The sequence below is a fragment of the Hoplias malabaricus genome, chromosome 14 (assembly GCF_029633855.1).
Source record: "Hoplias malabaricus isolate fHopMal1 chromosome 14, fHopMal1.hap1, whole genome shotgun sequence".
Taxonomy (NCBI): Eukaryota; Metazoa; Chordata; class Actinopteri; order Characiformes; family Erythrinidae; genus Hoplias; species Hoplias malabaricus.
In genome coordinates this window covers 7,996,923-8,010,860 of record NC_089813.1, presented here as the reverse complement: position 1 = coordinate 8,010,860, position 13,938 = coordinate 7,996,923, and the positions used below count along the sequence as shown (strand labels likewise).

The 13,938-nt window shown below is 41.3% G+C and overlaps 1 protein-coding gene across 3 annotated transcripts in view; it reads left to right on the top strand.

Annotated features, from left to right (window-relative positions):
* The first annotated feature begins 214 nt into the window (after positions 1-214).
* Positions 215-13,938, top strand: part of fgfr1a (fibroblast growth factor receptor 1a) — a 44,114-nt gene continuing 30,390 nt past the window's right edge. The window contains exons 1-2 of one of the 3 annotated variants that reach the window (XM_066644932.1): positions 215-894; positions 9,831-9,991. In XM_066644932.1, the coding sequence (XP_066501029.1) occupies positions 9,895-9,991 (97 nt within the window). In that variant the 5' untranslated portion in view covers positions 215-894; positions 9,831-9,894. The remainder of the gene's footprint in view (positions 895-9,830; positions 9,992-13,938) is intronic. The other 2 variants (XM_066644931.1, XM_066644933.1) reach the window with 2 other exon arrangements.

Here is a 13,938-nt window from a genome sequence, read left to right as displayed (position 1 = left end):
TGGTTACATGGCTTCTTGCTTTTAAAATGGTTAGATCTCAAGGTAGGTAACTATATAAAAGATTGGAGAAAACATTGAGGCAAGAAAAACTACATTCCCACAATGCAGCAGCGTCCTGAGGTGTAGTGAATGGCGGAGATGGGGGAGAGGGGGGGCAACGCGGAGGGGGAGGGACACAGGTTTCAAATGCCGTGATGTAAGCGAGTGTGCGGTTCCCCTGTAGGTGCAGCTCCACGCAGGAGAGTGCGGAATCTCGTCCTTCGTTTTCTGAACGTGTCCGGAGGGGGAGGCCGAGGAAAAGCGAGTCTCTCAGAGATGCACAAGCTCAGCGCTGATATCTGAACGTCTATAGAACATTGAAACTGTGTTCAGCCTCCGGGTCGTGCATTTAAACCGCGGTAGAGTCCGAGTTTGAGCTGTTTTTGGGGAAGATTACTGCTCGAAAAGCTGTGAAAGTTTTTTTTTTCTCTGTTTCTCCCCCCTCTTTTTCGGTCGGAATAGACCAGACCTCGTCCCAAACAACAGAAAGGAAGAGAGGGAACGCGTTTGGAAGATTTTCATCGCCAGAAAGAAACTAACGCTTGGGAATTTGCACGGGATTCACGATAAAGATCATTTCCAAGTGATTTTTTTTGGTTCCGCGAATGAACGCACCTTTACGAAGTGGACTGTTTGTTTACTTGAGTTATTTCTTCATCTACTTGTATTTCTTAAGGCAAAAAGGACGCGTTTGTCGCTGTTTTTAAAACCCGTACATTTCTGAACACCTCACACTCGTGTTGGAGTTTTCAAAGCTGGGGTTTATCGTTATTCTCAGCGCGAAATTGTCTTTTTAATCTCGGAAACGATTTTTTCGTTCCCTCCACCGCGAAGGAAACCGCCTCGGAGAGAAAGGTGAGTCCCCGAGAAACTTTCGCAGCTCTAAACTAAAGTGTTTTTTGTGTTGTTTTGTTCTGGTTTTACGACCTGAAAACACCAGCCTGCATGTTGTAGTGTGCATAAGTTTGGGCACTCGTGGTCATTTACAGTTCAGTCTGTTTTTGTAAGTGGAGAAGTAGCCAACATCTCTCAGATGGAACAAGATTAAATTTAGTTCTACGTTACACTTCAACGTTGTGGGAATGTTTTCTCTCTCTCTAAAAAAAAGCAAAGGATGCTCAAATTTTGCACGGGCTGCTTTTTATGTGATTAAAAAAAAATAAAAGTTACACCAGCGTTGTATTGAAGTGTCCATAACTAAACATGCAATTAATCCCAACGTCTCCCAAACGTTTTGCCTATAATATATCCGTGGATACTATTGTGTTGAGTGTGCTAGAATTTAGAGAAAATATGAACTCATCTCTTGGACTAGGAGTTGTAGCCATAGATATGCTTATTATTTTGTATACATATATTATTTTATCGTTATCTTTGATTTATTTCTTTAAATCTGTGTATATAATAACTTATGGCAACAGGCAACTCACAGCCACGTTATTTCTCATTATTTCCTTCTTCTCATATGTTGTTTTATCAGTTTCCTAAACTACGGCTAAAGATAAAAAGAGGTAACTCAGAGTGTGAACGTGTTGCAGGAACAAATGGCCCAGAGCTGCAGGAGCGCAGTAGTGAATCGACTCGCTAAAAGCATCGTTCACTGGGAACCGATTCTCAAGTACTAAGTTGACGCTTTTGATAAATATACGAAATTTGTATTTTAAAAAATTGTAATATCGCCAAATAAAAGAAATTAGAGACAGATAAACGTATATTTGCTCGTGTGCAGCAATTTGGACCCCCCTGGGCAGTGCTTTTTCTGTGCCATTTCAACATGGAACTATTCTGCAGTGTCCTGTAAGTTCTGTTTGTTTTTGGAGTTAAAAATTGTAAGCTATAAAATGTGTTTTAATCTTTGCACAGGGTGCTTTTTATAATTATGAACTTCAATAATAAGTAACGAGTACCCCAATAAGTGACATTCGGAGAAATATATATCAGTGTCTAAGCTGAGAAGTAATGGTTTACAGAAAAGATGAATAGAAAAGTGATTTGTTTTCACATACATATATTGTTTGAATCAATGGACAGAGAGTTTTCCAAGGGATCGATTCAGTAAACTGATTCAAACTTTCCATCACACTTCTTCAGCCATTTGGCAGGTTGGCATGCTTCAGCTGCAAGGAAATGTGCTGCTTGTGTAAACAATCTTAAGTAAAGTTTTCCCACTTGAAGAACATATGTCGTTGAAGTGTTTTGGCCATCGAGAACTTTTTTTCTTTAAGCTACCTTAAATGTAACACTTGCTCTTTAATAAAACGTTAAAGCATCTCTGCATTTTTTCAAAAAAATATTGCACAGAAGCCATTGACTTCATAAGAAAGGAATCATGCTTTTGTTCACAAACACTGATACACTGTTGCAACATTAGAACGTGCCAATAAACAAAGCCCAGCCCAAAGAATGAGCACCAAAATCCTCCCAAGTCTGAGATTCAGTCTTGTTTTTCTTATTGGTGCCTCGTAAATATTGAGCTTGAATAATCTTTGCTCTGTTTTTGCTTATTCCAGTTTGGACCATTTTAATGTGAAAGGCCAAACTTGTACTTGGTGCTTTATTTTTACGCAGTCAGGGGATAAACAACAATGTTTTACAAAAATACTGTTTTGAATACCACAGTTGCACGATAATATGGGAGTGTGTACTCCAGGGAGACACTGGGGCTGGTGTATGTTTAGTGGGAGTGCAGGAGTTATTTACTTTTCCTACTTAGACTGGAGGAGAATAGGTTTCATTTGGTTTTTCTAAATACTTTCCAGTTGGAGAAAGGACTTTTACCTTGTTTTGAATGTGCCAGTGTGTAATAAGCCGACCCAAAATTGTATAAATTGAATTTAATGTGGTGTTTACATTCTAGATTAATTGTTTGTGTGATAATGCATATTTTGTTTAGACTGTAAAAATAGAGCCTGATGTATTTTCATAGAGATTTTGCCAAGTCTTTCCGAAGCCGCCTTGTTACGCTTTCCGCTGGAGTATTCTGGAATCACTGAGATGCTGTCCTTGGTTTGTTATTTTGTAGATAGGCCAGTTTTTTTAATAATTTACTTGAATAAAAGTCAAAACAATCAGTAGATGATGCGATTAATGATATAATTATGTTGTACATGTTTGTCTTATTCCTCACAGACTGTGATATCTACATCAGTGTTTGTCCATTTAATGCCCCTCCTCATTCCTCATTTTTTAAAATGTTTTCATGAAAAAACCTTTCCCTACTTTGTAACAGCGCAGCGCCCAACTTGGACTGCATTTCTATCCATCTGTGTGCACTTTCTATTGAAGACTTTGGGTTTCCAAAACACGCTTTCCCACCCCTCACTCGGCACACAGTTCACTCTCACGTATGCCCCCCCACTTCCCCCGATCTAATTTAGCTTCCCCAAAAAAAACTCTCCCTGCCTGTAAGTGGCCATTGTAATTCAAAGTAAAAGCGTTCATGGTCAATTTCCACCTTGTGACTGGTATTATGGATGTGCCTGGAAAGCAAAGCAGTCTGAATGGTGGACGGAAGGCTAGCCACAGCATGCGGAGACTTGTTATTTAAAGCAGCTTTGAATGCAAAGAGTGAATGCACTCTGTGTGTATATATATTAGTATTCGACCCCTTTAATGACAAACCTAAGCAGCCCGAATGGCTACTGAGATGGTTGTCTGAAATGGCTTAATATTTAAGGTTCTACTTTCTATCAAAGTCATGTGGAACGTTCTGCATTTATTCGTTTATTTATTTTAGATGTTGTTCTCTTGAATGGTATTCAACCTTTGATATTGAGAACTGTAGCTAACCTCGTAAAGTTGCAGCCGATTAGGGCCATAATTACATCAATTAGTGAAATTGGAGGGGAAAATGGCTGCAGTTGATGGTCCTTCAGGATTTGATCGCTGTTTTTTCAGCGTCTCCTTCGAGACGGGTCATAAGTTCACTTGCTTTTAATGAAATGGTAAGTATGCAAGCTGTATAGGCCTACTCCGTGGCTCTTTCCGGAGACGGCTATGACCAAGATTGTGTAATTGAATTTCATACATTGAAGCCTGCCTGTTTGTTTACATTCATACTGGAAATTTCCATTCACACTAGGTCAATTTCAGCAGGGCTAAAGTGAGGGCATGAATGCTCACAGTATATGAAGTAAACGTTTGAACCATGGATTTAGTGTAAAAGGTTTCCAAATGAAGGTTATTTAAGGTTTCAGGGGAAAAAATGTTTTCCACCAGGCAGATTAAAATGTTTTGGTAAGCAGTCCGGTGTATATGAATGACTTCAAACCTGAAGTCTGGAAAAAGAAGTTTGCCAAAGATGGATAGAGAGGGGGAAAAGCAAAGTGGTGTTCCCACTGGGCATTCTTTCTGGTGGAAGTGTGCGGTGGAGCGTTTGGGAGTGGAGGAAAGGAATTTTTTTCTGCCCTCTAATTTACGGGACTGCCAGGGCTGAGCTGGCAAAGGAAAGCAGCACCCAGTGCCTCTAAAAAGAAAGTTGTTGTTGCACAACTGTTTGAGAGCTTTGGCGTGAAACTCTCAGTTCGCTTTCATTACGTGCATCTTTCAGAATTCAAGAACAATAGCGAGCGACCGATATGCCATTCATGCCTTTCCTACAGGCCACAAAATGTGTGTAAACACAGTAATGACAGAGCAGAATTGACTTGTTTATGTAGCTTTCAGAGCCTAGCCTGAATATTCTAGCTGGTGTTTTGGATGTGAGGCCATATGTGGCAAATATACATAGTATTGAGAGCATGAAATACAGAAAATGAGGAACAAATATAATTTTCAGGTATGCCAAGTAGCTATTTTGTTTCTAAGCTTTCAGTTCTCCATAGTTCCCAATAAATTACAAACAAAGCTCAAGTAAACAAAGATTACTCACCACTGCCATCTAAAATGTTATAACACCAAGCAAAAGATTTGCAATCCTATCAGGATGTGTGACATTACCGTCAGCTATTTTTATTTTTAATTTACAGTCCATCAGTAAGTAAATACACCCACTTCATGTGACTGACATGTCTCATTTAAGCCACACCCACTTTAGTTTTTGATTGAAAAAAGGCTGATATTGTTTAAGGATCTGTATTAATGTAAAGTGGCACTATTCCTATTTTTTTAAGCATTACATAGGCCTATAATGTAATTAACATGCATGAGGCTGGGGCCTAATGGACCTCCTGCAGAGCGGTGGTCTCGCGGCCGACACAGGGGACTGAGGGACTGGGGTCAGGCGCCGCGAACCAGACACAAACCAGCGGCGCTGCGAGGAATGTTCCGGCGGTAATGAGCGCCGGCCGAGCTCCCGCCCCGTCCTGTTCCCCTCCAACGATCACAGCCAGAGAACATCCTGGGGGTCGTTTAATTAGGGGACGGAACCTCTCCAGCTCTCTGGAGCTTGCTTCACTCCCTGAGTTTAAGTTTGGCCAGTTTGCTGTAGTTGTTTGAAAACTTTTAGCCTTCTTGGTAACTTTTACAGACTTTGCTAATAAATTTGTTTCAGAAGAGTAGTGAGTAGCTGTGAAACTTGGGAAATAGCAGTGTTCCTTGTCTATTCACAGAATGTTGGCACTTAGTTTTCAACTAATTAGGTGCTTTTTGTCTTATCAGTTTTCTCTAAATATGGGACATAACCCTTCAACTGCTGTGTAACAAATTTTTTCTTCTGTCTCATTTTGATTAAACTAGGCTTTGCAAAGCAGAGGACTACATTCAGATCAGATTCCTCCTGCATTGATGATAGTAATTGTCACAAAACCTTCTGAGACCCTCACATGTTTAAGGCAAGACCATGAGCGTGAGCAAGGACCATTTAAGACCATTAAGAGTTCAGTTTTGAAAAAATAGTGTTTGGCATTACATATTTGGATATGGGTGTGAGTTATACTTAGTCTCTAACTAGCTGAGGTATTGTTGTTGTATAAAATGCTAAACAGTACATAATCCCTTCTCATATTAGCCCCAGTGCTAGCAAATTAGCATCCACCAGATCAGTGAGCTATACTGCTAATCACAAAATGGCTGTATGATTAAGAATTATTTTCTGTATATTTATTTCTATGGAACATACCTCACTCTCATCCGTCTTTTCCCTATGGAAACAACTTCACTCTGTAGGCTGCTTCATTACGTTTGCCCCACTGCTTGTTTAGTTGTGGCTAGTTTGTTTACTTCAAGTGACGGGAATCTTTAAAAGTGTTTGTTTAGATTTCTCTGCTCGCCTAAGACAGGAACTGAGCATTATCTTCCCAGGCTTAGGATCTGTTAAGCTAGAAAGATTGTTACTAGGAGAATGAGGATAGCTTCAGCTTTTGCTAATTTGCCTTACCCATAGCTATTGTCTCTTTTTGCGTAAAATAAGGCTAGATAATCCTAAAATACTTTAGCTGAATTCTGGGTTATGCTTGTGAGTATAACACTGGGGGTTTGGCTTCTTTACTTGGTATAAGCCACAATGCCAGTAAATTAGCATCTGCATTAGCAATGATAAGCTAAGGGAAACACAGGCTTGAACAATGTAGTTTTCTTTTGTTTTCAGTTTTATTTTTTCTCTTTTTCTGTTAATGGAAACTGTTTATCATTAAAGTAAAGTGAAGCCTTGAAATACTCATTGCTTTGAAGCCTAGGCCTATATTTTAGGTTACTTTCTCAGAAAATGACCATTTTCCTATAAGACTTATTTCAAACATGTACTTTTTCTTCATGGTACGCTGAGTGAACTTGAGCTAATGAAACCTCAATAGATTTATTGCTGTGTATCATATACAGTAGGCAGTAGTGAATGGCACAAAAAAGCTCTCCTAAAATGCTGATGAAGGAAAATGTGTTTTTCAGCATTTATGAAATATTAAATTTCATGTCAAATGCTCACCATGAGTTTCTTAGTTCTGAAATGATTCATTTTACATAAAACCAATGAGGGGATCATGCAAAAATGTTTAAGAAATAGGTGGAATTCCCACTGAAGAAGTAAGAAATGCATCACACCAGGGAGGGTCGGGGTTGAGTAGTGACACACTTGAGGAATCATAGCTGAGCTGTCCCAGTCCTATTAGTTTTATTATTAATTGGAATTTGTGTTATGTTTCAGCTGAATTACACACAGAGAAACAACACGTTCCTCTTTGGGTCGTACATCAGGCTTGATTATTAAAAACATCCCATCTGAGAATTACAGCCTCAGTGTCCTCAGCAGTGCTCTCCATGTGCTTGCGTTTTTTGGCCGAGATGAGGAAAACGTGGTTGGCTGTAAGCTCCTCTCACTTCCGATTGTCTGGCAGTTGATGGGAGCTGCTGGACAGAGACCAGACTCAGATTTACATGCACACATTTTCACTGACCACTCCTCCACCCAGTCCCCCAGCTTTGATGAGTTTGACCCAGCTGCAGTGACAGCAGCTTGGCCTGGGAGGGGAGCAAACTCTGCAAGGAAGCCCTGTTTTGTTTTGTTTTTTTACTTTTCTTCCAGTCTTTCTCTCTTCTCTCTCTCTACTTCCTTCATTCTTATGTGTTTTTGGCATTTGTTCACTTGCATTGTTTTTCCAGCCCGACAGGGAACAGCTGTAGAGGTGATGAAATGGTCATAGAGTAAAGCAGGGACCAATCATTGGAACTTTATGCCTGTACTAATTGCTAAAGCTGCATTTTCCACAGTCTGAGGGGTGGGGGGTTATATGGATTATTATCAGGATTCCTGTCAAACGGAAGAAATGTCTGAAACCTCTGACGTCATAATGTTTCTAATGAAAAAACGATGGCCATATGTATACAACAGTTTTTAAATTGAAGGGATGTCATTAAAATACAGCTTTTTATTTTATTATCTGTGGGATTGTACTAAAATACCTGCTTCTTAGAACATTAACTTTTTTAAGAGGTTTTCTTAAGTTTGGAGATGGAAGTGCTAATTTAGTGCTAATTCATCTGGTTAATGGTTACTTAGACGAACTGTTGTTCTAAAACACGTCAAGTGTGAGCGGTCTTTCCCAGGATAAAGCCTGGAGCTTGTGTTTGTATAGTCGTGTGAGTGACATTTGGTGAGCGAGCTCCGGCAGTCGCTAAGACAAATGGTATGTGTCGGGTTCATGCAGTGGCTTGGGACATCCACCAACAAGTGTGTGTGTGGTCTTTCGTGTGTAAAGATCTGCGTTCGCTCATGCTAAGTCTTTGTCGTCTTCATCCAGCATAAATTTCGAAGACCACTTTACAGCTAGCGTCCTGAAAGCAATCTCATTCCGGTTGATTCCTTTGTCCACCAACGTTATTATATAACTGCTAACATCTGTTTGGTTTCTAAAGCACAAATGCTTTTGCACGCAGAGGCCAAACCAGCAAACCATGTCCAGAGAATATAATCGCTAGGTCTGTTTTGCTTGTGGTGGATGTGAACAGAAATGGCTCTGAAATTTTTGTTGGCATGTGATGTCATGGTAAATGTTAGCAGCGTTTTCTCATGGTGTTCTACAGCTCAATCTCATGCTGCTTTGTACAATTAAACCAATATGCTTATGAGACAAATGGTACAAATTAGAAGACCCCCACTGATTTGAACAGAGTAGTTTTGCCCTTATATTAATGGTGCTTCTCCACTGCATGTTACCTACATAACTTTACCTGGTTAGTTTTTCACAATTCATTGTGTATTCAGATGTTGATTTTGTTTTTTTATTTGGGACTGAACACACCATCAGTTTAGAGAGATCAGTAGAGCTTATTTATTTTATTTATTTTTGTTCCTCCTTGCATTGCATGGATTGTTAGGTCAAACATCTGTCAAATGAGTGTTTGTACCTCTTAAGACCATGGTATAATTTTACGAGCAGCTGTAATCTTGGGGAAATGACAAACAACGAGTTAGTGCTGGACGTCTGCAATTGATTGCCAGGTCTTTCTAGCCAATCACGGCTCTGCAGTGACTTTTATGAAATTTAGCCATGGTTGTATAACTCTTCCTCTGCTATGTATGACAGTGAAAATCTGTAAGAGAAATGTCATCCAGCTGTGAAAAAATCCATGTTTTTTTTATCCTCTTATCAATGCCAGGATGTCAGCAAACCCCAGAGTCAATAACCAAGGCTGGAATCCTTGAGTTCTTTACAGTACGTGCTGTTCCGCTGTTGGCAGTGTGTAGCACCTCAGCAGGAGAGTAGTTTTTCGGGGAGAAGGCGAGTGGGGGGGGGTGGTTATGCCTGAGTGAAAAAGTGACACTGAATTTGTCATGTCGTAAATGCTCTCTCACTGTATCTGGCCACATGGAAGTCTAATCTCCACAAGCGAAGCGTCCGAAGGACTGTTTTCGGAGTTTACAGGAACTCTCTGCCTGTGCTTGTCCTCTTTTCCTTGGCCTCTGGCCCAGTTTCAGAAGCACTCAAGTTGTCAGAATCATTTTAACACAGAGATAGCAATGGGACTGGGGAGTATTTGTGTTTCTCACCCGGTTTGTAATGTAATAGACGTTTAAAAAAATGGACTGTGTTTTTGTTTTGTAGCATAATAGGAATATTCATCATATCATCAAGCACTCAGTATTTGAAAAATGTTACATTTTGGGAACATTTCACAGTAAATGGACAAATAGAATGGTCCAAATGGCTAGTAGTAATGTCGGATATGAGATAACTGACTCCTGTATCTGTTATAAAAGGCACAGTAACAAAAACAGTAAAATAATGCTGTGAATAACATGCTTCATGAAGCCATACAGATGTCACCATTGAGGTCTTTGGGGGTGGGAAATGAAACGCAAGGACAATGTAAGATACAGACCCTTGAAGTTGAATACTGTTCTGTTTTCTCTCTGTCAGAGCGGATGCCCTAGCTGTGTGTATGGAGAGCTGCGCCAGGCTCCAGGCTCTGGTTTAAAGGGGCATGATGAAGCTCACCATGAAGATCATGCTGTTGATATTCTTCATATTTCTATCCAAGCCTCTTCAGGGCCAGGCCAGGCCTTCTACTCCTGAGCAAGGTAAGCAAGGTTCCTATTTCTGTCTTATCGTTCACTGTGGTGGGCAGAACAGCTCTTGGGAGAATCAAACACGTTGTTATTCTGCTCGTCTGCGTTTATATTTCATTAATGAAAACGCCAAATGTCCTGCTGAAATTAACCCAGACTCTTACATGCACCGAGATGAAGCAAGGTGACATCTGGAGTTACCCTTTTAAAAGATAATTCCGCAATTCAGCGTAATTCAGTGGTTGAGATGGAAACAATAACGTGGAGTGTGACAGTCACGTAGCTGCTGTAGTTAACAGCTGGATTTGACTGAAGCCATTCACTGTGGTATACCATTCTTTACTAAATGACTTCCAATAATTATATGAAAGAGAGAACTTTGCTCATGCTTGGGTTTGGAAGGGTTCCTGAACAGCTGGCAAGTGCAGAGCTCGCGTTTCCTTTGTGTTTTTGGAACTCGGAAACTCTTGCATTTTACGAAAACCAAAGCAACCACAGCTTTTAAATATGTTCTTTTTGTTCACCGCAGTAAGGTCATCACAGGAAAGCAAGGCATTCTTGAGCTAGAAGTCTAGACTGGACAGCGGTCATGAAGTTTTCAGCTGTGGACAGGCTGTTTCAAACGTACAGAACTAGGGCAGAATGATTGAATGTTGTTGTTTATTTTTCAAATTGAACTTTGAACTAGAAGTGTGCGGTATGTTTATATATTTATACTGTATTTAATGACATTATCTTGATTGTTGATTATCATCAGCAGCCTTTGTGCATTTGAAACAAAGAACAGCCATTTCATTGTCACCTGGAATTCTGTACTGAACCCATTTTCAACATGGCTGCCCCCATATGGGGGACCTGCTCTAGGGACCATAAACTGATTTATTCAGGGCCGGCAAATCAGCTTTTAACTCTTCATATAAATGATAATCAAGTCAGTCCCTAGCATGTGATGGTCTATAAAGAATAATGGAATAACACCTTCAGGTGTGTTCATGTTTTCATTCAGTCCTTCACACTTTTCCAAAACATGTCGGAGAACCTCAGGAGCCCTTAGCCTCCAAGAGGCTTTACCTCCATTCACCACGTTCTACACCCGGATGGTGGGAGTGAGGGGGTGGAGGAGGGAGGGATTGGAGGAGCGAGCCCACCATGAAACGAAATCCTGAAAAATGTGTCTCCTGGCAGTGTTCCAGTGCAGCAAGGTGTGTGTGAGTGTGAGTGCACGTTCGTGTCTGTCTCACAGGCCACAACGTGCTGCGCCTTCACACACACAGTCCTCGTGTCTCCGTCTGTCTCTCTCTCGCTCTAATAAACTGGGTTTAGGCTGGTCTTATGTTAACCTGTAAGTCAGGTGAGGTGTGTATGTGTGGTTGTTTCTATCTGTAGCCTCCAGCTATGCATAAATATCTCCCCTCCTCCCTCATCCCTTTTCTCTCTCCCTCTTCCTTTTGTAATGAAAAGGTATTTGTTGTCAAGGGAAGACTCCACTAGCAGCGAAGCTATAAATTACTACTTTTTTTTTTTTTTTAAAGAGACGGTGAGCACTCAGCCCTGTGGCGGTATTCCACAGTAGAGATCCTGTTTCTGGGAAAGAGGGTCCAGATTTCATTCTGACAGTCATGAAAGGGAGAGAGAGAGAGAGAGCATAAATCAGGCTTCTTTAAGTCAAGCCGGCATTAATGAGGGCCAAATATATTTATAATGTTTGCTGTAGTGAGGGTTGGCAAACAGAATAATGCTAATATTTGACCTATATTTTAAACTGCCATTTGATTCATTTATTGACTCACGAGTACTACATTTTGAATCGCCCTGGACGATATACATCATGTGCATCGTAGAGTCATCTTTGGGGGTGGGAAAGTAGTGCATAATTATTTAAAGTCATTTAAATACGTTAGGAAAATATTAAGGTTCTTAAACCTCTTCGTTATCTGTTGCTGGACGTGGGAGTTTTGATTGAACAAGGTCTTCTGGACACACCCTGCAAGATGAATCGAGGAGGAAGGAGGGAAGAGATAGAGGAAGAGCTCCAGCATGATGGATTATCTTTTCACCCTCTCGGCCACTCCATCACCAAATGGTCAAGCAGTTTTCGGAGGAACTCTGCCCTCTTTTTTTTTTTTTTTTTTCCCCCACTCCTGTCTCTGCTCCCCGTCTCAGTAAACATTGCTCTCTCTTCCCCCTCTTTCCCCCTCTCTCCTTTCCTCCCGCTTCCTGTGGAGTGAATGATAGTTTCAGCTGTCGATGAGTGGACCCTGACGCGTTGGCATTTGTGCGGTTTGTCTTCCTCCTCCTCCTCCATCATCAGGAAAAAACTAACGAAACCAAACACCAGGGGCCTCGGCGAGTGTCCCTTTAAACGCCGTCCCTAACGCAATCAGGCCCCGTAATTGTAGCGGCCTACGTCTGTTTTGTTTCTCTGTGGTTTTGTTTGTAGCTTTGTTTTAGCTTTGGTTCCTTTTTCTTGAGAGAATGAGAATGAAAGGGAGGCGGACAATCCATTCATTTCCATAACCATCTCCATATGTAGAGTTTGTTTATTTTGAAATATCCCTCGTTTTCTGTGTAGGACTTCCCTGCACTTCCTGCCCTGGATTTACTGAGCCAGTCAAAGAAGTCACATTCTGTTTGTTTTCCATGTTTCCAAGACTCTGAAAATGTTTGCCAGACCCCAAAAACGCCTTAATCTAGACTTGGGTTGAACAGGATTTTAAAGTCCTGTTGGAATCTGGTCAGAGCTTAATTTAAAATGTCAAAGAAACCCACCTTGTCCTGCTGGACGTTATATGCAGTGTTTTGAAGTTCTAGTGGAGGGCTGCGGGTATCTGTACCATACGGGCCCCTTTCCAGAGGGATGTTTATGAAAGCTTGGGGGCCACTTTGTATAGAGGAGCCTGTCATTTCTTAAGGGCATGGGGCCCCGTCGTGTCTTAACCGGAGAAGGACTGTGCTGAAGATCAATTCCCTATGGCTTCTCAAACTGTGACCCCCACCTCCCCACTTCTGAGACTTGGGGGAGCTGTCAATCCGTAGAAGGCGGAAAAGAAAACGAATGGTGGGAGGTGCTAGAAGTGGAGCTTTAGTCATAGCCAGCCTTATGGCAGGTCTGAGCCTGGCTTAAGGCCCCTATGCCGAAGGAACTGAGAGATCCCCAATAACGAACAACCGACAGGTTTTCTTTGGTGAACTGAAATGGAACGTGACCGACAACCCCTGTGACATGCTTTGGTGGTTTAACCCAAAATATAGAAGTTGTGGTTTGTTTTTCTCTCGGATTCCAGAGAGAAAGGGAATGGAAATGCGAGCTGGCCAACAGAGGCCTACCTAAAAGTGATTTCTCCTGCTATCTTCACCACCTAATTTAACTAAAATACCAGGGACGCCACGGACAGTTGCCCATGGAAAGCCTCCTGGACCTGGGCCATGAGATATCTGAAAGAAAACCTTGCATTTGCTTCCTCATCTGTGTAGATCGGCATTCCTTTGTTTCTGGTTGGCTGGAAAGTATGGGCTACATATGGCAGCTTAAAAATCGGTGTGCGTTTACGGCATAATACAGTATAACGTACAGTTCTACAAATGAAGCTGAAGGTAGTGTTAGGAGTCTTGCCCAAGGATTCTTATTGTGTTCTAACTATGGTCATTGCGTGGTTGCTTACCCGAGTAGAACATCCACCATTAGTCTTTTACATAGGAGACCAATTCCAATACGTTCCTCGTAAATGAGGTACACGGTGAATAAGAATTCCAATTCTAATTTGTTTTTAACATTAAACTGACCCCTAAGACCAAGCACTGACCAGAAGAATGTCATTGGCTGGTGGTGGACATTAATTTTACCTGCTGACAAGGAGGAGATTGACAATGCACTTAGGCTTTGGGAATGGGTGTCAGGTTTCTCAAGACAGATTATGTGAGTCTACCCTGCTGTAGGAAATGGTGTTTGTCAAGTGAGG